This window comes from Crocodylus porosus, unplaced genomic scaffold, assembly GCF_001723895.1.
Source record: "Crocodylus porosus isolate Cpor-Errol unplaced genomic scaffold, CroPor_comp1, whole genome shotgun sequence".
NCBI classification, from domain to species: domain Eukaryota; kingdom Metazoa; phylum Chordata; order Crocodylia; family Crocodylidae; genus Crocodylus; species Crocodylus porosus.
The window spans coordinates 1,644,002-1,670,043 of NW_017728950.1; the positions used below are offsets into that span (position 1 = coordinate 1,644,002).

Below are 26,042 nucleotides of genomic sequence, written 5' to 3' on the forward strand. Positions count from 1 at the left end.
TTCTGGTTTTGCTGCCGGCACTTCTGGTTTTGTGATTGGATGCTGGGGGACCCCCCTAACGGGTCGGCTATCAGCTGCTGGTGCCCTTCCAGTATTAGGAGACACCAGTCAGCTATGCAATCACTTACCGTGGATACCTTCAAGAGGAAACTAGACGGTCACCTCGCTGGGGGTCACCAGACCGCAGTTGTCTTTCCTGCCTAGTGGGGAAGGGGAGGGGGGGGCTGGACCCAATGATCTTGCAATGTCCCTTCCAGCCCTTACAATCTATGAATCTTATAAGAGATTCAGGCTGGAATACTACAGCTGGAAACAGCTTATATAAATTAAATCACTGTTCTCCATTGGTTACTTGTGTTTGATTGCTTAACATTGAATCAGTTCCCTCACAAAAATAACACTGATATTGAATTTTTACTTATTGCTTATATCACCAAATATATGTGAGATTACAGTCCTGCACTGCGTGGTGATTTAACAAGCTTGGATTATTGATTAAAGTCTTCTCTGGAGTGCCATATTTAGTGAAGTAACTGTGGTGAGCTTGGGTCACTTTTTGGGGAAATATAATTTGCTTTACAAACTTTGCACATGCTATTTCTACACTGCAAAACCTTAATGCAGAAATTCCATGACCTGTGTATTGTTTTGACATGATGAAATACTATAAGCTGTGATTCTTTGCCAGATGCTCCACAAAAATTGAACTAAAACACTGACATTAAATCACCATCTTTGAGAAGGTGGATTTGGGAAGAGATGAGATTATTGCTAGAGCATTCCATGAGTTACAGACTTCTTACTTTGACACTTAATACTAATTGCCAAATACACCTAATAGACTTATAAGTACACCTAATAAAGATTAACAGGACCTAAGTCAGACAACATGTAAGCACTTCATCTTATTTTTCCTGGTAGATAATATGCAGAAATAAAATTAGTAATTTGAGTTAGTTCAAAACTTGGAATTATGTTAGAGATGGGTATGAGTCGCATGTTCAGATTCAGATTGAAAATTCAGTGTTAATGGACCTGTTTTGCTTCTACCTCTTTCATGAGGGTCTCTAAAATATTCTGTGGACAATTCAGACTATAAATATTTTTAAAATAGTGAAGACAATAACAGTTGGAGTGAACTAACCGCATAGGAGTGATGAGTTTTCCATCCGCTAAGACCTTTAAAACCACGATTGGATATCTTTCTAAAAGATATGGTATAGCTCAAACAGAACTTATACAAAGTTTCCTGGGTAAGTTTCTGAGAGGTAGTTTGCCCTGTGTTATATTCAGGGGGCCACACGAAAGGATTATAATCGTCCCTCCTAATTTAAATATCCCTGAAAATGTAGAAAATGAAATTGAATTTCAAGAATAGAAAATATTTGAAAGTGAGATTTTTAAGATATTTTTAAAATTGGAGTTGTGCAGAGGTTGGTAAAATAAGACAAATGCAAGGAGTTGGTTTGGGCATGAGGAATATGTGTGACTGAGGTGTACTGTATATTAAGACCTGTGAATAAAGACTGCATTAGTTGTTGACTTCCTTAAATTTTCTGCTACTTTTGGAAACCTGAACTGTAAATTAGCAAAAGAGGGTAATTGTATAAGTGTGTGTGCACAAGATGCATGCAGACATGCTTTGTGTACATGTGTGTATAAAAATATATAAGTACCTATACACATACATACATGAATATATATTTAGATGAACAAATATATAAGACTATCTTTCTTGGAATAAACAACAAGTTTTCTGAAATCAATTTTTTTCATGTGTTAATGAAGAGAATGTGTAGGGCATAGCAACTTTAAATAGCATTAACCAAATGAAAGGCTTCCACAGCAACTTGTTTTTGTTAAAAGTAATACAGAATATCAGTTTAGCATTAAAGGCTGCCTGTAGATGTGCAGGGAGCCTGCTCTGACATTTTGTAATTACAGTGTGTAGAAGGAGGGGCATCCTAGTGTCGTCGTGTTCTCCCCTAGCGCCCCTTACCGTGTCCAGGTTGTCTACAAAGCACCCTTAATTCTCGCCTGCCATGTGTTTGATGTAATATATATAATAGGGAGGCTGCCTCTGTCTCCCTGGACACAGTTTTCTTCCTGTACATTAGCCCAGCTTTGCTAACGGATGTTCCTGCGCACCACAGCCTTATGGGCTATGTGTGGCTCCAACCACCCCTGTACCACACCCCAAGCCTGGCTGGTATACTAGACGTTGTTTAGTCTCATACTCTTTTTGGTTTTCGGGCTCTCTGGAGCCCCTGTCTCGCAACCGCGCCTCTCTGGGCGCTCGTAGAATCACGGCCCCCTTGTCAGGGGCTGGGGTTCCCACTCTGTTGTGGGTCCCCTTATGAGGCCTCCTCCAGCCCTTAATAGCCTCACCCAAACCTCCGGTGTAACCACAAACGAAACACAAGCCCCTAGGCTATAACGTAAGCTCCAGCTGCCTGGCTATAACCACATTCTTCGTGCCACACCAGGGCTGCTCCATCTTTCCCCCAATCTTGGGCTGTACCTACAGTCTGGCCTGTCCTCTTTACTCAGTCCGGCGGAGCTCCTTCCCCTTTGGCTGCCAGCAGGGAACTGCCTGCCTGGTCACAGCCTGGGAGTTATATAGGAACCAGGCCCTGCCCCTTCCAGCCAGCTGACCAGGCAGGTATGAGTCCTTAGCTCCCTTTGGTTGCCCTGGCAACCTGCACCTAGGTGGTTATCCCAGCTCTCCAAGTAGCAGGCACCTTGGTGCCCTGCTACACAGTGCATCAGAGCTGATGTGATTAATCCACTGGCGACATGTAGGGGGTGCACACAGGTGCATATGTACCCCCTGAGCATGGCAGTGCACCCCCACCGAAAAGATGCTGTCTGTGGGAGCTCCGTGCTTAGCACTGCCATGCTCCCACAGCTGCGCTCCCACTGCCACCATGCCCCCCCCAGGGGCACATGGTGTTGATGGATTAATCAAATCTGACTGAGCATGCTAATTAGTTCACTAGCAGCCTCCACATCTTATGTATCAGTGTCCCTGTGCTTCAGAATGGTGGCAGGGGCACTTTAACAAAAGCTCATTAGATGAACTTTAGATAAAGCGCCCCGCCATCAAATTGCAGGGACAATGATGCACGAGATGCTGTGGGTGCTCTAATTAGAGCAGCTCTTGGAGCATGAGTAAAAATGCCCTAACTGTCCCTTGCTCACTGCCACATCAGATTTTATGAAATGACCAGTAGGTTTGCACTAGGTTCAGAAGTCCAAGTTTCGGACTGAAGTTTTATTTCCAAATGCATTTCATATGTTGCTGCAAAATAGCCCTGAGTGTATTGCTTGTATTTCTGCACTGATGCATTTATTAGATTGAGTGCTGATTCAACAGAAATAATCTCTAAACTTCTGGACTCTGAAGTCTGTAGTTTCTGGCTCCACAGAGGTCTGATCCTTCTAATAAAAAAAGGTCAGCCTAGTGCAAAAAAAAATGCCAACATGAACAAAAATATCCCCTCTTCTCCATGAATGCACTGCATTCTGGGCGGTTTAGCAGTTCCCAAGTGCTGCATTCTTTGACTGCCTCTAGTTTACCTCTTTAATATATTTGTAGGCTGTTGTCATGTCCGTTTGATATCTTGTTTAGGCAAGCTACTTTATTTTGTTTTGTGCACTGTATGAATAATGGCTGAGAAATAATATAGGGGAGGGCCAACTTATAAAACACATTATATTTTATTCAGAATGTGGAGTCAAATTTTGCATTTTAAGTAGTCTTTAAAATCTTTTACTTTAACTTCAGCACTGTTTTTTATAAATCATATGGGGGGGGAGTGTGTGTGTGTGTGTGTGTGTGTGTGTGTGTGTAGAGCTTTTACATTCTAAGTTATTTTAAAATCTCACAGTTACAGACTATTATGGCTGGAACAGTTAATGAGGCAAATGACTTAAAACCCCCCCAAAAAGAAAACTGTATATTTTGTGGGATCTAAAATGTATGTCTTCAAGTTGGTGGCTTTTTTTGTCAGCATTTATGTTTACATAATGGCACCAAATGGCAATACGTCTACACAGATGCAGTGCAACTATCTGATAGCTAATTGTAGTGGTGCTTCTCACACTGGGATTCTAATTTATGATGAAATTAGTTGGTTGTCTGTACAGGAATAAAACACAGTGCATCTACAGAATGAGTTGTCCATTCCATATTTTATCATGTCAGGTGAGAGAGGTACTCAGAAGAATCAAAATGTGCATTGTTTTCCTTGTCAGAACATGTTTGCATCTCTTTTGATGTTGGGAGGGCTTTCAGAACAGGGACTCTTGGTGACTAATACAGGCAACTTGACTATATCAACTAAAAAGATGAAATTAATATAAGCGCTAGAGTCTTGAGAAAGGATTTTATTCTATTTTTGCTTTTCTTTTTTCATTGATTTTGCTCTTTATTTCCTTTCATATGTGTTGTCATCAGTGAAAACAACTGGCTAATTGAGACCAGGGGGAGCAAAGACTTTTTTTTCTAAGGCAAAAAGGATTACGGGAAACCAAACTCAGCTGTAATCTCCATAAAGCATTTCTACGACTACTATTCCTGATGGAAAGCTCTGTTCTAAAACTATTTTTATTTGTAAAGTGAAATGTGTAACACATAATAAAAGATCCTCTGAAGAATAATTATGTTGATTCAGTTTAACCAGGCCCAGAGCATGACTGGGACTGATCCACCAGTCTTCCAAGCATTCGTGTGCTTTTTTTTTCCCCCCAAACATACAGACCATTCTACACAAATATCTGTTACAAATCTAGTAGAGCCGACAAGCCTCATTATCCAATCCCCACTTCAGGCAATCATGAAAGCTGAGTGTTGCTGACATGATCCATTTATGTACACTATTTATTTAAGGACGGAACTTCAGATTTTACTCAAATCACCCTTTAACCAGACACTTTGGGGAAATGAATCAATACTTCATAACACTTGTGGAATCAGTCTCTCGGGTTTAGTCAGACTAAGCAACACATCTTCTGGCAGACAAACATTAAAAGAGTTTAGCAACAGGTAATAATAATCAATCACAGTATCAAGGCTTCTGAAAGTTTAGGAAGATTTAGATTTGAAGAGTGGGCAAGTCCCCTGTTAGGAGAGAGTGAGATGACAGTGTAAAAGACATATGGTTTGCTGATTTAAACTTGTTAAATGTCATGTATTTTCTGTATGGAAATCTTATGCAAAGAGCTCCTATGGCAGCCTAGCTGACATGTCCAGATGTGCATTTTCATTTCTGTGGACTGGGAATGGTAAGGTAAGAGAGATTTGCTTGCGGGAAGGAAGGAAACATATGGAGCAGGAAAGGAGATTGCCCCAAACTGTTACATAACTACAGGCTACTAAACAACCCACTTAGTGTGTAGGGTGCTCTCTCATAAGGTGCATGATTTGCCCGTGCAGCAAGGCATGTCCCTAAGACCCAAGATTTTCTCTCACAGAAATGTATCTATACCCCTTCTGGTTGAAGGTGTTATGGATGGGTTATCAAAACTAATAACTAAGTAGGTGTATTAATAGGAGGCATGCATTTGATAAGGCATTGCTCATTGTGCATGTCTTTTTAGTACCGGGCCAAATGTTGAACCTGCCTTTGGAAACTGATTTAACTGGAAGCAAGAGCTCTGAGAACATACTTATCTGTTTATGCCAGGGCTGAGTTTGGCCCACGACCTTCCTGGGTCTTTACTGATATACACACACTCAACTGAAGAAGAACATGTGAAATACTGCCCATGTAGCAAACTGCCTGTAAGAGAGACAAAAGCACCCTCTGATCTTAGTCCCAATCCTGGTTTTGAGGTCAGTCTAGCAATACTTTTCATAGTGCTTTTTAGTTAATATCACTTTGCTTAACTTAATTTACAAAGTTTGAAGGCACCTATGTTTCTCACTGAGTAGGATTTGTGGATGTTCACAATCTCCTTTATTTCAGACAAACCTGTGGAGATTGACTGGTCAGAGGTACCCTCTGAGGGTCTGATGGCAGTAATCTTTTTTCGTGTCAATCTCACCTTTCAATGGTTATGAAGTACCATTGTGTTAGACCTGAAATGGTTTTGGTTGGTAGTTTTTCTGAATGCTTAACTCTACTTTCTGTCTCTATTTGGTTCCTGCCTGCACATAGTCTTTGAATTCTCTAAAGAAACCTAAATCAAAATAAAGTCAAATGTGAATAGAGTTCATATTTAGTACAGGTTTTGGATAAATATTTGAACTTTGAAGAACTGTTAGCAGCACTGAACCTGATTTTTTACAAAATTTCCATATATGGTATGAGATATTTTAGACAGCATAGCAAATACCTTATAGCTTGAGCTGAAAAGAACAGATTTCTGGAAGCATGGAATTTATACTGTAAAATCTTTTAAAGATATACTATAGGTGTACATCCACTCATTTACCTTTCAAAATATTTTCATCATCATGGGCCCTTGTCCTAATAGGATTCTTCATAAAAAAGACCTCTTCCAAGTGGTCCTTATTCTTTATTGCAGGGTTTGGCAAGGTTTTGCTGCTATGGGCTGCTGCTTCTGACCCAGCCGTGCTGTGGGCTGGAAATCTCCATATCCCAGAGCACCCAAGCCACCTTCAGTTAACTTCAATGCTGGTTCCTGCCTCCAGTCACAATGAACAGGGGCAAGTTCAGTGGCAAAGGTAAGTGTAGGCATAGATCAGCAAGGAGGGCTGTGTAGGGGGGCACTGTGGAGGGGATGGGTGTGTTGTGGATGCTTAATGCCACCCTGAGCTCTTTGCAGACTGGATGCAACCCCTGGGTATTAGTTTGCTGACCCTTGCTCGATTGTTAATTTGCTAACCCTTTTGCACCTGATGGCAAAAGAGACAGATCCTGACTGTTATCATCCAGGAGATAATTTTCATGGTCAAGGAAAACTGCTGGCTTAAACCTTGGCAGAGCTTGTATCTCTAGTAGCCATATCCATGTAGACAGGTACCAGAAGAGAGATGGGGCCTGAATGTAGTGGGGAATTGAACCCAGCAACTGAAATGGGAGTTCTGCCTAATTAAAACTTACTTCTACGCTTAAGGTTATGGAAGTTTTATCATTGACTTGGATGTAAATAGGATCAGGTCTCTGGAGCACTTAAATTGAGTCTGCTATTTACTTATTACCAAAACTAGCATGTTGGACCAAGAACTTTAACTTACTTGATTCTACAGTGAAGTCGTGATGCTGCATTTGTGACATCACTGCAATGTATTATGTTCTATACAGAAGATTATGAGCTCACCACAGAATCAAGTAGAAGAGCAGCAGCACCACGCTGGAGAGACTCCTTATTAAACCCAAGCATTTCCACATAGAATATTAATGCAACTTTCCTCTGGTATCGATGTACCTATTCTTCAAGCATGGTTCAATGTGAAAATTCTGCTTGGAAGAAGTATTGCCTACATTCTCACTTATTTTCCAGGATTTTAGGCAGCTGCTGTATATTAAGTATTGAAGGTCACTATTTGGCCAAGGAAGTGTTTATTTTGTTAATTTTTTATCTGTAATGCTATCCTGTTTTCAGCTAAGGTTTTATGAGGCTATGTTTCTTGTCACATTCTTTTTGAATGAATATAGTTAGTGAAGGATTGCCTGTATATTTTTTTAAACAATATAATTTATTGGTACTGTACTGCATTTAATTTTTAAGCAAACTCCTTCTATTTGCAGGGGGCCAAACTGTTGTTTGCTGTTACACAGGTTGTGTTAGTGCTTATTCATGGCTATTTTCCTATTGGTCTAATATATTTAGTTACTGAAACATAAGTAATATTTCATTAACTGTTATTTGTACCAAATCCTGGCCCCAGCACAGTCAAAATAATCAGATGGAAACATCTTCCATCACATGTAGTGGAAATGTAGGAGTGATTCTGAGTCATTATTATTGCCATTTGGCTGTAGTAATACTGTGGTTCTATTGGAGGGGGTGGGGGGCAGTGGAAGAATAGCTGATGGGATCATTTAGGGTGCCTGTAGACGTGCGAGATATCTGCTCTGATGCACTGTAATTACGACGCATTGAACAGACTCGATTAACTGAGTCAGTGGGAATATGCTAATTAGCATGCTCCAGCAGACTCAGCATCTCTTGTATCCAGCATCTCCGCATTTCAAAATGGTGGTGGGGGCCCTTTAACTAAAGTCTGTCAAACAGGCTGGCAAGCTGATCCCCCGCCAGCCAAGGGTTGCTCCACTCCAGCTCAATGTGTTGGAGTGTCGCACATGTAAATGCTGCAAGTGGGAGAAATAAACTGGGGCATGAACTGTGCCAGAGTTTATTGCTGCATACTAATTGTACAAGTAGATGCACCCAGGGTATAGGAAACGTTAACAGAGCTTTGCTCTTCACTGTATCAGATGTTGTTACCATATGCAGGATATCTGAGCCTAAGTGCAACTGTACCAGCTTGTTGCTGTAAAGCATGGTTTCTCAACCTGTGGTATGAGTACCCCTGGGGGTACATGAGACACAGGCAGGTGGTACGTGGGTACTCCAACACTCTCTCTCTTGCCCCTTCCTCCTCTCAAAAATATGGCAAAAAATTTGGTGCGCTGCACTTTAAATTCCCCAGTAATAATTTGGCGTGCTGTACTTCATGTGACACTTGGTTTCGCCCTCCTAGCTTTGGGCAACATCACCTCTAGCCCAGGTACATACTTGAGTTGTGCACCCCTGGTGTAAAAGGTGGCAACCCTACGCACACCAGATCAGACATCTGCCATATCACAGCCTTATATACACAGCCCTTCTTCCAACATATGGCACACATTAGTCTGTAATTATAAAATCCCCTGGAAAATTGAGTGTTGGGGGTACTTATTAAAATTTTCAAAAGTTAGGGGGTACTTGCTACTTAAAAGGTTGAGAAACACTGCTGTAAATTACTTGAGCTAGGCCAGAGTTTACTCTTTAATTAAAAGAATAAAAATCAACCCTATACGATTATAATTTGATGTTCAATAAAATACAACTCAAGGGAAAGAAAAGAAAAAGCTAAAGCCAGATCTACAAAAGCTATTTTTTGATGCTGCACCTATTACCTGAGGCATTTAGATTTGACAAGATAACTATATTTTGTTAATTTGTGCCACAGATGGAGAGATTCACAAATAAACATAATTTCTATATTACAAAGAGATCAAAATTGTTTTAAACCCTGCTCTCCCCCACAAAAAGCATGGATTCTGCAGCACAGCAAGTAAAAAAATGTGATGAGTTTGATTGTCTTATGATTTTACTTCTACAAACTATTAAAACTATTTTTAAAGCCATAATGCCCTGCAAACACAAGTGCTTGATGTAAAACTGCTACTAAATCCTTGCTGAGCATAAGGCAAGTCTTTCTTTCCATCACTTTTATTTTTGCAAGAGCAAGCTAGTTTGCCAATTTCTGATGAAGTAATTAGTGAGATGGTTTTGCTTCCATGGAAGCTCTTCTAATAAGGAATGCACTCCTTGGTTACGGCATGTTTGGCCTATATTGAGTAAAATATGCCATAAAAATTGTATTTTATTCCACCTATTGGAGGAGATTCACTACAATACACTGCCTTTCCTCTTTGTAAAACAATCCTATCCAACCTCTACTATAGTACCATAGTCACACTTCTAATTCCAGGAATTATGTTAGCAACAGTATAATCATTATTATATAAATATATTATTATTATTATTATAATTATTTTGTTTTAGTGTATTTTTCCACTCCTGTTCCCTATAGATAAAACTGGCAGTCGCACTGGGATGAATGGTATTTACTGTAACAGTTCTCTTTTGCCCCAGTCTCAAAGGCTGCTTTTATGGCATTTGCTCAAATCCAGTTGTCCTCCCACATTTCAAGCTGGATTGAAGATTAGAGTACAAAGACAAGAAAAATAAAGACTAGCAGGGTAAACTGGAAGCCTAACTAAAAACACAGGCCAAAAGAACTGGCAAGTAACACTACTCAATAAATTAAAAGGACATGTTTTCTTTGTGAACTCTAAGATTCAAGTGGATACTTATCACTAGGAGCCCTAAAACCATGGGGAGGTGTGGTGTCTAATCTTGCTGCCATGTAAAGAACCAAAATGAATATATTCTGGGCCCATTCATTTTTTCCCAAGGAAATAATATTCTGTAACTTCAGCCGGTTTCACCTATGAATGCACAGAAGCCTCAGAAAAGAAAGGAAGCCATCAAGTAGGGTGACACTGTATTAGCTCTAAAACTTGATTCTAAATTTCTGAAATGTCGGTATCGTACAAGTGAACTGCATTTACTTAAAAGCAACGTATAGCAACATTCTCTATTTTCAGAACCCTCAGCCAGAAGGAACACATTAACAGTCTATCAATAGTCAGGCCAAGACATGGCAGGAGCAAATGCAGACAGTAACATATATTAATGCAGTTAAACTATTCAAGTAGGTAAGGAAGTATTTTTATTGCACTATTTTGGAAGGTTTTCTTGAAAAAAACTCAACATTTTTTGAGGGACCAAAGATGGTATTTTTCATAATTCTCAAATCCTTGAATATAGTTTCTTTTGAATGGCTTTTTTGTGTGGGGGGGAAGATCAGAAAACTTCCATTTTCACTTGTAAAAATGTTATGGCTGAGTGTTAATTTCCCATTCAGATTTGTCTTTGGAGATCATATGAAAGAACGACAGGACCAAATTCAGGGGTGTTTGTAAAGTGGTATAAATTAACACTCCTCACGCTTTGACTTGTTAAGACTTCCCTATGTATTCCACCAATAGTAAGACAAGTTCCAGCAGCTTTTAAGTGAATAGTTATTATTCTATGAGTTACTTTTTCTTTGTTTTGTAGGTATGATTAAGTAAAAGAAAAAAAAAAATCAAAGAAATTACCATTCTCCACTTCAACTGTATCACACCAGGCTTCTAATTCAAGTATTAAGATGAAAAAGATACATAAGTTAGTTATTGCTTTGTCTAGTTTGAAAGTTGATGCTAGATACCCTGAAAGCAAATGGTACCTAGAAAAAAGTATTACTTAAGGTCACAGAAAATATAACTGGAAGGGCTCTCATGAGGTCATCCAGTCCAACCTCCTGCTCATGTACAAGTATAGCATCTCCAATTGCTTATAAACAGGAATTTCAACTGAAAGGATATACAGCCACTGCTGTGGGTGGGAGAGAAGTGAAATAGCTACAAGAATCCAACTATTAGCAGTCTGCCATCAGACCTGTGTCTCTGCATAGAGTCCACGTCAGCAAATATAATTCACTATACTGCCACTGCATAATAGGTGTATTGCAGTACATGCCAAATGAGCATCATAGCCAAAATCAAGTTTCCTGCTGGTATTTATACATAAATATTCACTGTGCAAGGACTTCTTTCTTTTTAAATAGTGCATTTGGATACTCTTCTCAATATTGTCTATGCAGTTATTTAGCTAGCCATCCATCACAGCGCTGGGCCTAATTTAAAAAGTCATACAATTCAACAAGCTAGTTGATAACAATTTATTCTTTCTGTTCTGTCTCAAATGATTGTTTTAAGGGATTGGCTGGAGGAATCAACAGCACAAAAACCCAAGCAGTTCCCCCGCCCCAGTATGCACAACAATACTGGCACTAGAAAAGAGTCTACGGTAAAATGCTGATTGTTACAAAATAGGGAGCAACAGTTCCATATGCTATGACAAGTCAGTATAGCAGTCTCCCAAGTTGAAGTTGCCTCTCCTTCAGCACCAATCCCTTTCACAGTCTTATATAGATTTTTAAAGGCAAGCATAGGAAAGGAGAAAGTCCATTGCCTCTCTCTTACTGAATGCGTCAGGTCTTTGTTTTCACTGGGTGTGTATTTGCACCAGCTTAAAATTACTGCACAGTCAGTTATCGCAGAACAAGTGGGAACAGGCCAGAATCTACATGAGCAGGCATTAACATGCATTTAACACTACGTGTGGACAAACTTGGGACTAAAGTTAGTCCTAAGTCAGTCCACACACACAGCGTTACTGCACCTTACATGTGTGTTACTGTGCGGTAACTAATTGGGCGTAAATGTGATACCTGCATAATGCTTGTATCGTGCAGGTATCATATATATGCCCAAGTCAATCTAAGTTGCCATATTTATTGACTAGTACAGGTGCACACATGTAGACACATGCCAGTACTGTGCAGTAACTCTGGTTACTGCACAGCAAATGTGCATGTGTAGACGCACCCACTCAGTTTGGCTGCACAGAAATACCAGAGCAATTCTTCTGTTGTGAAGAACTCAGAAAAACTGCTCCGAACTCCTACTTGAAATCTCTGGGTCTACCTTGTGAACTGCATTTGTGCCCCTAACCATGCTAATAGTGCCTGGCACCCCCAAGAGACTCTCAAGACACCCTAGCATGCCACCGCACCCTGGCAGAGGGTCCCTGCTTGACACCAATAGCCCTTTACCCCCTGCAATGTGTACCTTGTTCCACCTTGCCCCGTCTCTGTGACTTCCTCTCAGGTACAAGACAGCCCTTCGACTTCACCCTGCTTAAAAAAGAGCCCCACCTTCATACTCCGCTCAACTGCAGGCATAGCTAAGCGCAGGCAGGCACATGCCCCGGTGGGCCACACCCTAGCCCCGCCCCCAGGAGGAGGCTATCGCGAGAATTCCAGAACCCCTCCCAGCAGCTTTCTCTGAAGCAGGCGGGCGAGCAGCCCCGCCCTCCGCTGCGGCTCCTTTAAGGTAGAATCCCGGTGAGGCGCTAGTTCTCGCGAGACTAGGACGACAGAACCCCGCAGCCTGCGGCGTGAGTAGGTGCGGCGGCTCCAATGGCGGAGCCTGGAGAGGGGGATGGAAGAAGAAGAGAGGAACTCCGGCCCCGGCCCCTTCGGGAGGCAGTGGTGAGCGTTATCGCCGAGTGACGCCCAGTGCTTACACCGCGGGGAGCAACCGTTACCGAGTGGAAGAAGGCTCCTCCCCCGAGGCGGCTGCGCGCGCAGCGCCCCTCACGTGCGCTCCGTGACGTCGGCAGCAGGCAGAAGTGCTGTGGCGGGTCTGGGTGGCGAAGGGGGAACGCTGTGCCCCTCCCCCCGTCCCTCTTCTCCAGGGCTGCAGTGGCAGAACAGGGTGCTACTGGGTGCCCCCTGGGGACCATCCCAAGGCTTTGCTGTCTTCTTACCCCTGGGTGCAGTTTTAACACCTTTGGTACCTTTTCCATGGAAGGGACCGATGACTTAGGCCACTGACTTAGGTTAAAGACCTACCGCCAGTAAAGGAGTGATCCAAGCATGATCCGGGCAGGAAGGGACCATGGGTCAGGGTCACGTGCCAGTTGCCGGGCTGCGTCCAGAGGTGGTAAAGCACGTAGTAAATTACTGGGCAGCCGGTTAGATTCATGGTGAGCACTTCTGAATCAGTTGGGTGTAATGTGTTGCGCAGCAGTGCCAAGGTTTGTCAATGGTTAGCCTCCCTTTGACGAAGCCTTGTGCTCGTTTCCCCGGTCGGTGTGTGGTTGACTTTCCTAACCAGCATATTTTGTTCGCAGAAAGCAACATGCGAGGCTTCAAGACGTAGGACAGAGGGAGTACAAACTGCAGCAGTACAGTTATGAACAGCACTGTTGGCATTTCTTGCCCCAGAAGAGGGTCTACAGTAAAATGGTGATCTCGGTCATGATTGGTGCTCTGCTTCTAAAAGGGGAATGGCTGGCTTCTTTTCCTTCCGTCTGTTAGCAGGTGATGCGAACTCATTGACTTCCCCGTTACGCTTCCCTCCTCAAGATTTAATACATTGGTGTCACAGCGATCTGCGCTTGTAACAAGATGTGTGAAGATATTGGAGGTAAGTTAATATTTATTTGCCCTTTTTTTGGAGGGTGCTGGGTTTAATCCAGATCTGTAGAATGCAGACATAAAATAAGTGCAAAGTACTCTTAAGACTGTGGCAAAACACAAGTTGAATGTTTTATTAACTTTATTGGTAATTGAGCATAGAAAGCTACTTAATTTTCTGATGCAGTGCTTTTTCTGTCAGAAAATACTGATTTGTTGGAAGTTATGCACTTAGCATAAATATTGGTTTGATGACATTTTGAGTCGAGGAAGAAATAAATACATTTATTCCAGTAAGGTCAAAAATTCTGTTTTGACATCCTTAGTAAAATGTATTTTGCCTCTTGCTTTTGTGCTGCACTTCCATGTAAATACCTATATTTACAAAACTTAAGATGTAGGATTTGGAATGAAATCTTTCTCTTGATTCAGAATGGTTTCTTTTGAAATCTTTTTTTTGTTTGGAATAGAAAAGCTTCAAGAGTTGTGGTATAAAATGGTAGAACTCAGTGTGGATACAGTTACATTAATAAAAGTACATTTATATTGATCTATCGTGCAGAAAAGGGAATAATTCTTATATTGGTATATGTACTTTTATAGTGGTAAAACTGTCTATGCTCAGCATTGTCTCAATATTGTATCCCTAACTAAAGGAGCTATAAGTTGCAAAACCTGTTTGTGGATCAGGCTGTAGTGAATCATCAATAGTATCTGCAGTTTTTTTATGGTGCTACCATATTGGATTTTGTCACAAGGATGATCTTATTTCCATTACCCTTACCTTCTGTTCCTCTTTCCTCTGATTTAATTATACTCAGTTGTTTCATATTGTGTTTGAAGCCATTTGTGGGATGAGCTGTAATCTTTCAGTATATTAATACTATGATTTGCACAGTAGGATCCTAACCTGACTAAATGTTGGACTTTTACAGCAATACAGATAATTAGCATTCATAAAAATCTCTTCAACGATCAAAGTTTTTTGATTCACACTTGGTTGTTAGCATTCTTCTGGCCCTATACACTCTTCATATACCTGGGAAAATTGTTTTAGCTTGTTTTAAAATAAAGGTGCTCCACACTCAAATCGTATTTTAACTGCAAGTTTTCTGTTTCTTTATTGGGCATCATATCTAATACCACTGTAATTGAATGACTGCTAGAATATTTTCTCTTTTTTCAGGAGACTTTCAGACTTTAAAAATTTTAACAGACGGCTGTATATTGTCACTTTATGTATAATTACAGTATTTAACTTCATCAGTTTTAGTTCCCAATTTTGCATATACGTTTTAGGTAGAGTGCAGTTCATCCTTTTCATTAGGTACTTGAAACATGATGTATCTAAAGGTAGCAAGGACACTATTTAGTTAAAGATATGTCATTCTAATTTGTAACTAATTCCTGTCCTGAAAATGTATAGACCTTGCAGGAGCCAGGGATAACCACCAAGGAGCCATCAGGAGAATATTAACTTGTGGGTTTTCACATTATAAGAGTGGTCTGGGGAGAGGCCAGAGGGTTATATTTCTACTCAGAATCCAAGGAGAAGAACAGATGGCTAGCAGAAAGTGAATTTTTACTTAAGTGTTGGAGTCAGTGCAGAAGAGTGCCTAAGAAGGTATCTTTTCATTGCTGTGAAGTAGAACTCTCTTCTGTTGTTCAAGACTCTTTATTTGGTGCTCCTTCCCTGTGTAGAGTTCATATGCAAAGTTCTGTTGTTTCTCATAACTTTTCCAGGCAGTAGAGGAGTGAAATTTAAGATTACCCACACAGTTCTGGTGAGCAGTGATGAAACAAATCAATCTGAAGATTATGGAGACAGTTTCACTGTATGGCGCTCAGTAGCAAATTTTAGAAGACCTCATTGCCTCCATTCAGTTTGCCATGGTTACTTATTTTGTACCCACTGGGCTGCGTCCACACAAGTGTGGACATTTGTTTCCCTGGGAATAGGAAGCAGTGGCACACTTAAGGGTTTTGCGGTCTTCCTTGATTCTAATGCTGCGGAGCCTGGCCAGCAGCTGAAGTGTTGCTCTGGCCAGCCAGGCTCTGGTTTTGGGCAGTGCACACTGCCCCTGCATGCATCGCTCCACCTTTTTCTTGGTGCAGGTTTTTTTGGACCTTGGGATGTCCAGGGGTCAAAAAACCCATAGCAGCTCAGAGAACAGCTGAATGTGCAGTATGTGGTGCCACAGACGTGTCTGCAGCGCCACATACCATACGGTCTTGCTTGTCTGGACACAGCCATGATGGCTCACTTATTTCCTTTAAAAACACTTGAATTTTATGATAGCTGATGTTTTTCAGTCTCTTCATGACAATTATAAGTGGATTTTTCAGATCCTTCTGTTCAGTCGTCCTTGCTGAGTTGAGAATTGTATGCAGAATATACATAATGGAACTGTTACAGTTTTCAGGTTCTGAGTCCAGTCTGATGTAAATTCAGTAATTAATGATATGGCCAGCTTGGTGGATCAGAAATTAAGTGTGGGCAGCACCAATTCCTTCTACATGTCTTTTTAAATTCATATACAAAGATGTGTTTCTGTCTAAAATGTGAACTGCTTCACCTCTTTTGCTTAACTTTCTTGTCATCGTCCTACTTCTCAACATATTTGCACTTATGACAGAAATTGTCTATACAGAAGTGCAAATAGATCAGTCAAAATTATTTTAAGTAGACTGACTCTCTGTTCAAGTCATCTAGTCGGATAATTACAGGCTTGAAACCTGCAAATCGTTACACATCAGTGGATCCCTTATGTCTGTAGGACTCAGTATCTTCATGGAACAGCTAGTGGCACCAAAGTGTGTGATTTTTACCAAGTGTTTTTTCTTTAATTTTATATTGGTGTCTGTTTCTGTTCATAATGCATTACTTTGTGCATGTACCGTATTTGATTAAGTGAGGTAGGGCTCACAAAAGCTTATGCTCTATATTGATTTAGTTAGTCTATAAGGTGCAGATCTACCCTATGTTACCCATGTTCGTCTGAAGTCAGGGAGATCTACAACTCTGTTTCTTCAGAAAGAAGCATAGTGTAGCTTTTATTCTAATCTTATTTTTATGTGCATTTTGTCTCTTTTTTTTTTTTTTTTAGTAAATCCAGTATTATTGTGTAAGTTTGACCAAGCATTCTTTTTTCAACACGTTTATATGTTGTCTTTTCTTAATAGACAGGTGGCATGTTGGAGAGAAATGCCTTGCACCATTTCCTGGAAGTGAGAAACTTTGCGAAGCCACAATAAAGTCTCTTGAAAAAGATAAGAATGGAAAGTCATTTGCATTAGTATCATTTTTGGACTCTGAAGAAAAGAGAATAGTAATAACGAAACTCTGTAAAGTCAAAGCTGATCGCTGGAAAAGCTTAATATTTGATGATGAAGATCTGGAAAAGCCTTATTTTCCTGACCGAAGGCTTCCATCACCTGCAGTTGCTTTTGAGTTATCTGAAAATGGAGACTGTATCCCTTATACAATTAATAGATATCTGCGTGATTACCAAAGGGAAGGGGTCCAGTTTCTATATGGACACTACACTCATAAAAGAGGGTGTATTCTTGGCGATGATATGGGTCTTGGAAAAACAATTCAGGTATCATTTTTCTTTTTTACTTTTTTTTTTTAACGAGTACCTAAAGTACACCTTTATGAACCAAATTACGTATAAAGATTAACTATATTCTAAAGTCACCTATTTAGGAAGTTGAAGTTGTGTGTGTATCTTAGCTGGAATCCCAATACAAGTCCTATAGTTTCTATGTTCTGAGAATTGCTACACATGCATTGTAATACAAGTGAAATAATTCTTGCCTCGTAAAAGTACTTGCAGGATCTTTCTGGACCATCACAGCTACTGTATCACTCTTACTTACTGCCATAAGTATTTTTGACATTCACACAATGGTTTGCATTGTTTTTCACTTATTGTCAAGAAAAGAAAAATTTGTGCTGCTCTGAGAAGGACTGTATCTTTACTTCCATCTCTAGAGAGCTTGACCAGATTCATCCTATAATTAGAGCCAAACAGTTTTACTGTATTGTTGTCTTCCCCATTAGAAATCCAAATGTTTTGATTTTGGCTCCAGTCATTATAACTAAAGATGTGAGACAAAATCTTAATGCAAAAAATGGCAGCATTTTTCATCTATTTTGTATCAGGTGGATGGGGTATTCTTTATCTTGTTTGAACTAGAGAATTTTTAAGTTGGAGACATCCTCCTCTTTTGTATATCAAGTCGCTGTGCTGTCATTGTCAGGTTCTGGTCTGAGCTCCTGTCATCCATAAACTCAGGAATTTAGACTGACAATTTTCCTTGCTCCCTCCAGCATTAGAAGTTTCACTAACTTTAGAAGCTTTTCTTATTATTATTTTGAAAAGAGAAAAACATTTGAATTTCTAAAATATCTTTTTAGGATAACATTCATAAATGCACTGAAGATTTATGTCTTCCTGTTGATGCTGTATCATTCTCATTTTGAATGAAACTGAACTGCCTGATTTGCATTGTGCTCCAACCAACTTACCTTCCTCAAATTTCTTCCTTTTAATGTCAGTTTGAGAACTAATCAAGTGAACTCATAAGCAGCAGGTATAGAAATATTTTTGTATTTTAAATCACAAATACGTCATATTTGGCAGAAATTTTAAAGCCGCTCACATTTAAATAGCCATTTTACTGCATATTACCTTTTTATTTGACTTGCTTACACTACTGTTAGCATTTTATGGTGTCTTGTTTATAGCACTTTCCTGCCTTCAGCTCTCTCTCAAAGGATGATCAGTTTAGATTACATTTTTCATATAAAAATTGTCAGTTTGTTTTTAATATATGAAACAAAGAATTGTCAGGTGTTTGTTTTTTTTACTTCAGCTTGATGGACCTGTTTTGCTGCTGTTTTTAAATAATCATCCAAATAATGAAAAACAAATTGTAAGCAGGTCGGTGTCATTAGTCACTGTAAAGAAAATACTTTCATCAAACTGAATGTAGAATTCCATCTCTAGTATGCTGCTAGGTTTTTTTGTAACTAATTTTGTTACAAATTTTGTTTGTTTTGTTTGAATATTTTTTGTCTTCAAAATAGAGACCGGGATTTGTAGAACCTTGGTTATCCAGAAGCTAGCTCCCAAAGACCACAGTAGAGCTGGGTAATAGTGACTAGCATGCTTGCAGTGGCATGTAACTGTCTGGAACTAGTTAAGTTAATTATTTCGTCTAGATGCTGTAATGTGGAGAACACATTTATTTCCCAAGTGATGGTGTGTATGTGTTTGTGTGGAACTGCCCTGTCATGTTTGTTTTAATTGCTACATCAAGTTTAATGGAAGAAAGATTGTTTATTTTGGATAACTGTCATATATAGGAAAAATGTGATATTCTTTGTACCCTGGTTTGAGATGCAGGGATATTAAGGTGTCCTGTTTGTGTGTAGAAAATATTATGCTTTAAATATAAATAGGTATTGATTAAATACTTGGTATGTATTGGGTAACTTAAAGCTCCCAACATCTCTTCATTATGCTTCTATATGCACTGAACTTCCATTCCTGTCTCAAACTATGATCTGATTTCTGGACTATGACCAGGCTTCTGGGGGCAAAAAAACCCTAAGAATGTATGTGAGGGATGAAGTTTTATTTCTCTTTTAAATGTTTTAAATAGCAATAAACAAGAGAATGTTAAAAAATTATCATTGTAAACATTTTTTTCTTCAACAAGATTTACCTCCCCTTGTTCTTTTACATTTGGCCAGTAGGACATTCTTGTTGCAGTGTGTCTTGGCCCCAGGTGTATAGTGTCCATTGTAAAATAGCACATATTAAAGAGAGCTTCTAAAAATGTGTCTTTGTCAATAAAGGAAGGATGTCATTCAAGTATTTACTCAGAATGATAGTGTGGTCTGTTGCTTCACGGACAAAATGCTATTAAGTCCTATGGCTAAGAAGATAAGATTGCAGATTGGAATACTTATTCTGGTTGACTTAATGCTTTCATAGTTTCTCTTATAGGCTTAATGCCAACTTTGTCCCATAGTGAATAATATGGTTTCTATAAATGATATTTCTTCTTCTCTTTTTATACTACATTCAGTGTAGTTTATTATAACAGCTCACCACAGTGCTATAGCCAAGATGATCTTGACACTTTGTAAACTTTCCTTTGCAAAAAGTCACTATAAAAATTCTTTTTAAGAAACAGTCAAACATGAAAGTTTTTCTTCCTAAACTAAATTTAATTTATAACGGTTTGGCTGGCTTATTTGGAAAGTTGACATTTAAATGGAGTATTGTATCAACTGTTGTAAAAACAGCATTGTTTTGGGGTTTTTTTCACTAGTGCTACATATTTAACATATTAAGACCCTAGTTCTACAGACAGTTCTGCATGTTCATCTCTGCTCCTGTGTAGACTTCCACTGAAATCAGCTAGGTGAAACTGGCTCAGAGGTCTGCTTGTATGGGATTCAAGTTTGGGATAAAGGGCTAAGCAGTTTTGTAATTCTGAACTGTTGTTTAAATCTCATCACTCTGTGTACCCTAGACCAAGGGCCAACAACCTGGAAATTGTTGCCTGAACCTGGCTTGTGGAAGTGGGGATTTTGGCAGTAGAGGGGCTTTTCCTGTTGTGCTGTGTCACAACCCAGCCAAGTGCTTCACCTGAGCCATACTGAGGCAGGGTAGCGGGGAGGAGGGGCAGCAGTGGCCAGGTCCTGGTGCCAGTCCACCTTCAGCCTGAGCTGGATCATTCCAGCCTGTTGTCTAGGACAGGTTCTGAAAATGTTTTATGACAATCCCCAATACTCTATGCTGAAATGTCATCTGATAAAAATGTACATAAATTCAAATTTTGGGCAGCCATCCCTATCATTGTGGATTGTAGGATTGTCTTCTATAACCTATCCATGTTGAAGAAAGTTATGGGTAGTTTGCAGGCTCGTTTCCTTATATGTATATACAAGGCACTGAAATAACACTGACAACTTAGTGTTCTATGTGCATATGTTTTTAGGGGCATACTTCTTTGTCCTCCTATTTTCCATATTGAAAGGATTCTGGTGTACTTCCAAAAGAGGCCAAAACCGGTTAAAGGCCTGATGGGATAATAAAGTTTGAAGACTTTTTTCCCACCCTAAGTCCTTAAAATTTTAACTTTTATAAGTAACTGTGCTATAATACAATTACGGAGTTTTCTGTGGGATGACCATACAGGCTGTAGCAGGCCAGAATGGCAAACAAAAATGTTCATTTTGCAGAGCTGATACAGCGTTGTTTCTTGAGGGCCTGTCTCTCTCATCTCTGTTTATAAGGTGTCTAGGGTGAAAAGTCCTTGTACAAGTTTCTCCTTATGCAGTTAATTCTCTGGTTGCCTCCTGCTTTAGCTGAAGGAATAATAGGTTACTGTCATGTGCTAGTTTAATAGGGGTAATTTTTTCCAAATACATAGAGAGTCTGGAAGCCACTAGAGGATAGCATTATATGTTGTTTTATTCCTGAAAGGGTTAAAAAATCCTACTGCTAAAATTTACCAAACACATACAGTTTCAGCAGCCTCCACCTCCTCCATTTATATGAATTGTCTGTAAAGTGAGTTGTGTCCTTTCACCTCATGGCAGTTTCCTGTTCTTCTGATCCACCTAGTGGCTTTGCCCTTCTTTTGCTTCCTTTATCACTGTCCTTTCTAGATATTTTTCTAATAGCTCAGGTCTCCTGGTTGGCTGCCTCTTGCCAAAACAGCAGCTGACAGCTTGAGCTCTATCCTGCTACAAACAGCTGTGAGACAGCTGCAGAAGGAAGGGCTGGAGCTGGCTGCTGTAAGCAAAAAAGGAACTGATGGGCTTCATAAGGAAGAGTACCTCTAATAGGAACATAGCTGTCTCTTGCTGTTACTCAGCAGCCCTGGTGGGTTTTAAATTTTTGATTGTTCTGGCCAAACTGACAACTGTGCCTTTGCTTTTTGTTTATTCTGGATCATCCCTAAAAGAGTTTAGAGTAGCTCAGACTGTAGGCCTTTCCTTGCCATAGAATATGTATATTCCTATAACCAGGAAGGGGCAGAAGGTAATAAATTGCAATTGAGTTGCCACACTTTTTATATCCCCTACCCAAAGCAGAGGGCTAATTCTGAAGCTAGCAGGAAGGATTTGGAGGTGGGCGGACAAGTAGGAAAGTATGCGCCAGGAATCTGCCAGATCTCAATTTAGACCCTTTCCTTTTCATTCTCTAGAAAAGAACTTTTGACTAAAGTTAGCTATTCTACTGTTCTCATCATCTCATTTCAGGACCTTATTTCCTCCCCTACTTCCAAGGATGCTCATTAGAGTTTCTCTTAGCTGCTTCCACAGTTATTTTTTGCATTTTTCAGATATCCGTTTTCTTTTTTTTTCCTCTACTACTTAATCCTTTTATCTTATGAACTCTCTCTTCCAGTTTGTCAAAGGTGTATCTCAAGGATGAAGTCAACAAAAGCATAGGTTTCCAAGATCTTGCCCTAAATTTTTTGTAGTAGGCATATTCAATTTTTGTTTGCATTTTCTACATAATGACTTCAAACTGGATTCTTTTTCAAGGTCATTTCATTTCTGGCTGCGGTACTGCACAAAAAGGGGACACGCAAGGATATCGAAAACAACAGGCCGGAGTTTTTACTGAGGACTGTAAAAAAAGAGCCGAAATGTGTCCCTAAAAAGGTACAGCTTATAGTTGAAATTTTGATTTTGATTTTTAAAAGAAACAACAAACTTTTATTTTTAAATAAACACTTGCCATTGTGACAAATGTTTGAATGTTTAGTTTCTATGCTCGGCTACCTAGTTTAGACATGAAAATACAGAAGTTCATGGATTTATGATGATGAAAATTGGCCTTCAGATTTTTAAACCGAGACAATAGTATGTAGACTTAACAATCACTTGACTAAAGTGTGTGGTGTGGAAATTCACAACAGGGAGGATGAAGCTGAAGGCAGGAGTAGGCTGTAAAGCCTTTGTCAAGCAAATGGAAACTAGTGATACATGTTTATGCTTTAATATGTGGTATCTTGCATACAGGATTTCATTAAAAGTAGTGTAATAGAAAGGCAAACACTTTTGCTTGTGCTGCCTTGAGTCTTTTCTTGTAATACAGCCTTCTGCACTGAATAACTTTGATCCCAGAGTTTTCTATGGGACCCTACCTATTATTTATAATGCAAATGAAGTTTTATATTTTGCAGAACCTGAATGTAACTCCATAGGACAAATAAAAGGTGCATCTTTTGGATATGGCTTTTCCTTATATGAATTTCAGATGAGGAATGTTTTAGAGATTCACAGAAAAAGATTGCAGTCATTTTTACAAGAGGCAAGAGTTGGGTAAACTAAACCTATGATGATATGATCTATTCCTCCTGTGTTAAATATACAAAATTGATAGATCTGATGGATCAGGGTGACATCACTTCAAGCTAAAACATTTGTATGATTCAGCATGTGGAATACTAGATGGGCAGTGACTTCGGACAAAGCTACATGTCTGCAGGATATCAAATATGAAGTAATGTTAGGATATTGATGTTATATGCAGGTTCATTTAAAAAATGTGACTTACTTCCAGGTCATTTTTGATCTCCCAATGCAGGGCTTGTGTGACTTTTTTTCTAAATTTCATTGGCTGCTTTCAACTTGATTGGGCTTGCGTGAGTTGCATGGAACATTTGAAACTTTTTTTCTTTAACAAAAAAGCCCAAAACAAACAAACAACAACAAAAAGTCTTGATGACTTCTTGAAATTTTATTCTGCCTTTTAAAAATGTTTAGTGGCTGAATTGTGGATCCCACTCCCCCTCTGGAGTAAATTAAGTGCATCCTAATATGATGAACTTTATGGGTCCCTTACCGGCAAGTTTGCAATACAGTCTCACATAATTTTAAAGTAATTGTATACTGTGTATGGAGTATTAGAAGTGGGGGAGAGGGAGAAAAGTTGTATACTTTTAGTTTCATGGTTTAATGAGTTAGTAGAGTATAATGCATCTATACAGAGGTTTTTACATATGCATAACTGTCTTATACCCTGTGAGCGATCTAGATGAGGAGCTGTTTAAAAAAAATTGCCTTTTTAGGGTTATTTTATATCACCTTTTTCTTTTTTGATCCAGAAACATGATTTTTAGGTAACATACAATATTTATATCCAGTTTCTGAAAGCATATATTGCTTCCTGGCCTTTTGGAAAAGATCAAGTTTAGACAAGGAAGAGTTGAAACTTGCTGCTGAGGTCCAGTTCTTTAAAAATGATTAGGAAATGGTGGCAAATGTATCGAGGGTAAGCAAGATGTAAGTAGCTGTCTGTGACAGAGGGCAAGCTTGGGGCCAGGTCTCATGCCGAACCACCCACCTGTCTCTATGGGACAGTCTGCCCCGTCTCACCTGCCACAACTTTGCTGTTCTCAGACTGGTGGTATATGCAGGAGACTACCCATTACATGCCCCGATGCCAGGGGGTGCCCTCTGCAGCTCCAAACCTCCCCTACACTGCAGCCTATGCCTCACAGTTGGCATGCATGGTGTCATTATGCTCCTGGCCTAGAGCCAGGCCAAACTTAGCCCTCTCTATCAGGCCTCTTTCACACACATTCACACCACCCTCCTCATACTAGGGCCTCTCACACTCCATCCCCTCTCTCGCAGGGTCTCTGTCTCGCATTGGCAACTTGTTCCATCTTGCTTCCTCTTGGAGCGGCTTCCGTAGGCCATAGGCTTTATCCAGGTCACGCCTTGGGTGGCAGGCATATAGTCTCTTGGGCCACTCCTGTAACCCTCACCGGGTAGTGGCCAGCCAAGTTCCTGACCTGGGCCAAGCTTGTCCTGGCCCATCCTGGGGCAACTTTTACATAAACATACACGGACACACACTGGGGCCCCGGCCCCATGCAGTGGAGCCTAGTGTACCTAGTGTTATGGAGGCTAGGGGTTAAGGCACCCTGACCCGCCTTTCACCAGGGTGGTAACTGGCCTAGCATTTCCTGGTGGCTCCCACACCATCAGGCCACCCATCCCCGGCAGGGTGCAGTTTTAGGTTATGCCCAGAACCAGGAACCTCCAAACCATCCCCATAAGCTCCTGCCCTTACCACCAAGATGTTTCATACAGCCTTTCAGCCAGGCAATGTTTCTATCTGGGCTGCTAGCAGCAAAGTGTTTATACAGGCAGCCAGTGTTTTAAAATGGGTGCCGCAATCACGCATCTGCTGACTGTTTGACTCGGCCCTTAAAGTGGCACTGCCACACTGTCCATTTTTCTTTGGGACACTCTAAAAAGTGATGTGGTCTTGCGTGAAGTACAATTTTTTTGCAAAACATACTCATGGTTTTTTTGGAGTTTCAGTACTTTATCTGTGAGTTGGTCCTTACCATCCTTTGGTCATGTGCAATGGGTTTAATGAGAATACTTAAATTTATATAGTTTTTAATATGTAGGCCTAAATGTATTTCAGAAATGGGAGTAGCGATTAGCCACTAGATGAAGAAATCGAGATACTGAAGTCAAATCCAGTTTTTCAAGGCATCTCAACCAGGAACCTAGTTCTAGTTCTGTGCCCATTCAGGTAGCCCATAATGATTACTGATATGCTTCTTGTAATGGGTACTAATACTAAACACACAAGAATGTAGAGTTTTTAAAGGCAGCAGTGTTGTGCAGCAGGAAGATAAACTAACTCTGGTTGCCCTGTGCCCTCCTGCCATTTTGTTTGTGGGCAGACTGAGAAAACTTAATGAGTATTAGGGCTGTGTGAAATTTTGCTGGTTGTTTTGTTTTAACACTGTTTCGACTCCTTTCAAGCTCGAAACGGTGAAATCAATATGAAACAAAGGGCTTTAAAAGCAGCCTCGAAACAAAATGAGGCTAGTTGAAATGTTTCAAAGCAGCCAGGTGGTGGGAGACAGGGGAGAACCAGGGCTGCGTTCCCAGCGGCTCTGCAGCCCCATGTGGCTCAGCCAGAAACGCAGCCCTGGCTCTCCCTGCCTCCTGCTGCTGGGCTCCAGGAAGCCAATGGCAGTGCAGGGGAAGGCACTCGGCGCTGAGATCGGGCTGGGGAAAGCAACTGAGCCTGATCGCTCGGTTCCCCTCTCTAGCCATACAGTCGGGCTGGGGAAGGCAACTCAGCTCAGCTGAGCTGAGTTCCTTTCCCCAGCCTGATTTGTAGCACTGGGGAGGGAAGCT

General features: G+C 40.3%; 1 protein-coding gene and 1 long non-coding RNA gene across 6 annotated transcripts in view; one reads left to right on the forward strand and one right to left on the reverse strand.

The window, feature by feature from the left end:
- Window positions 1-2,077: 2,077 nt before the first annotated feature.
- Window positions 2,078-13,336, reverse strand: LOC109323472. The gene is made up of 3 exons (XR_002104675.1): window positions 13,261-13,336; window positions 9,811-9,822; window positions 2,078-2,088 (listed from the first exon to the last, which is right to left on the reverse strand). It is a non-coding gene; the product is annotated as an uncharacterized LOC109323472 (long non-coding RNA).
- ERCC6L2 (ERCC excision repair 6 like 2) overlaps window positions 12,696-26,042 on the forward strand; it is a 95,588-nt gene continuing 82,241 nt past the window's right edge. For 2 of the 5 annotated variants that reach the window (XM_019555044.1, XM_019555046.1), the window contains exons 1-4: window positions 12,701-12,901; window positions 13,546-13,841; window positions 17,015-17,433; window positions 22,410-22,529. In XM_019555044.1, coding sequence (XP_019410589.1) covers window positions 13,823-13,841; window positions 17,015-17,433; window positions 22,410-22,529 — 558 coding nt within the window. In that variant the 5' untranslated portion in view covers window positions 12,701-12,901; window positions 13,546-13,822. Of the gene's footprint in view, window positions 12,902-13,290; window positions 13,399-13,545; window positions 13,842-17,014; window positions 17,434-22,409; window positions 22,530-26,042 lie in introns of those variants that run through there. The other 3 variants (XM_019555048.1, XM_019555047.1, XM_019555045.1) reach the window with 3 other exon arrangements.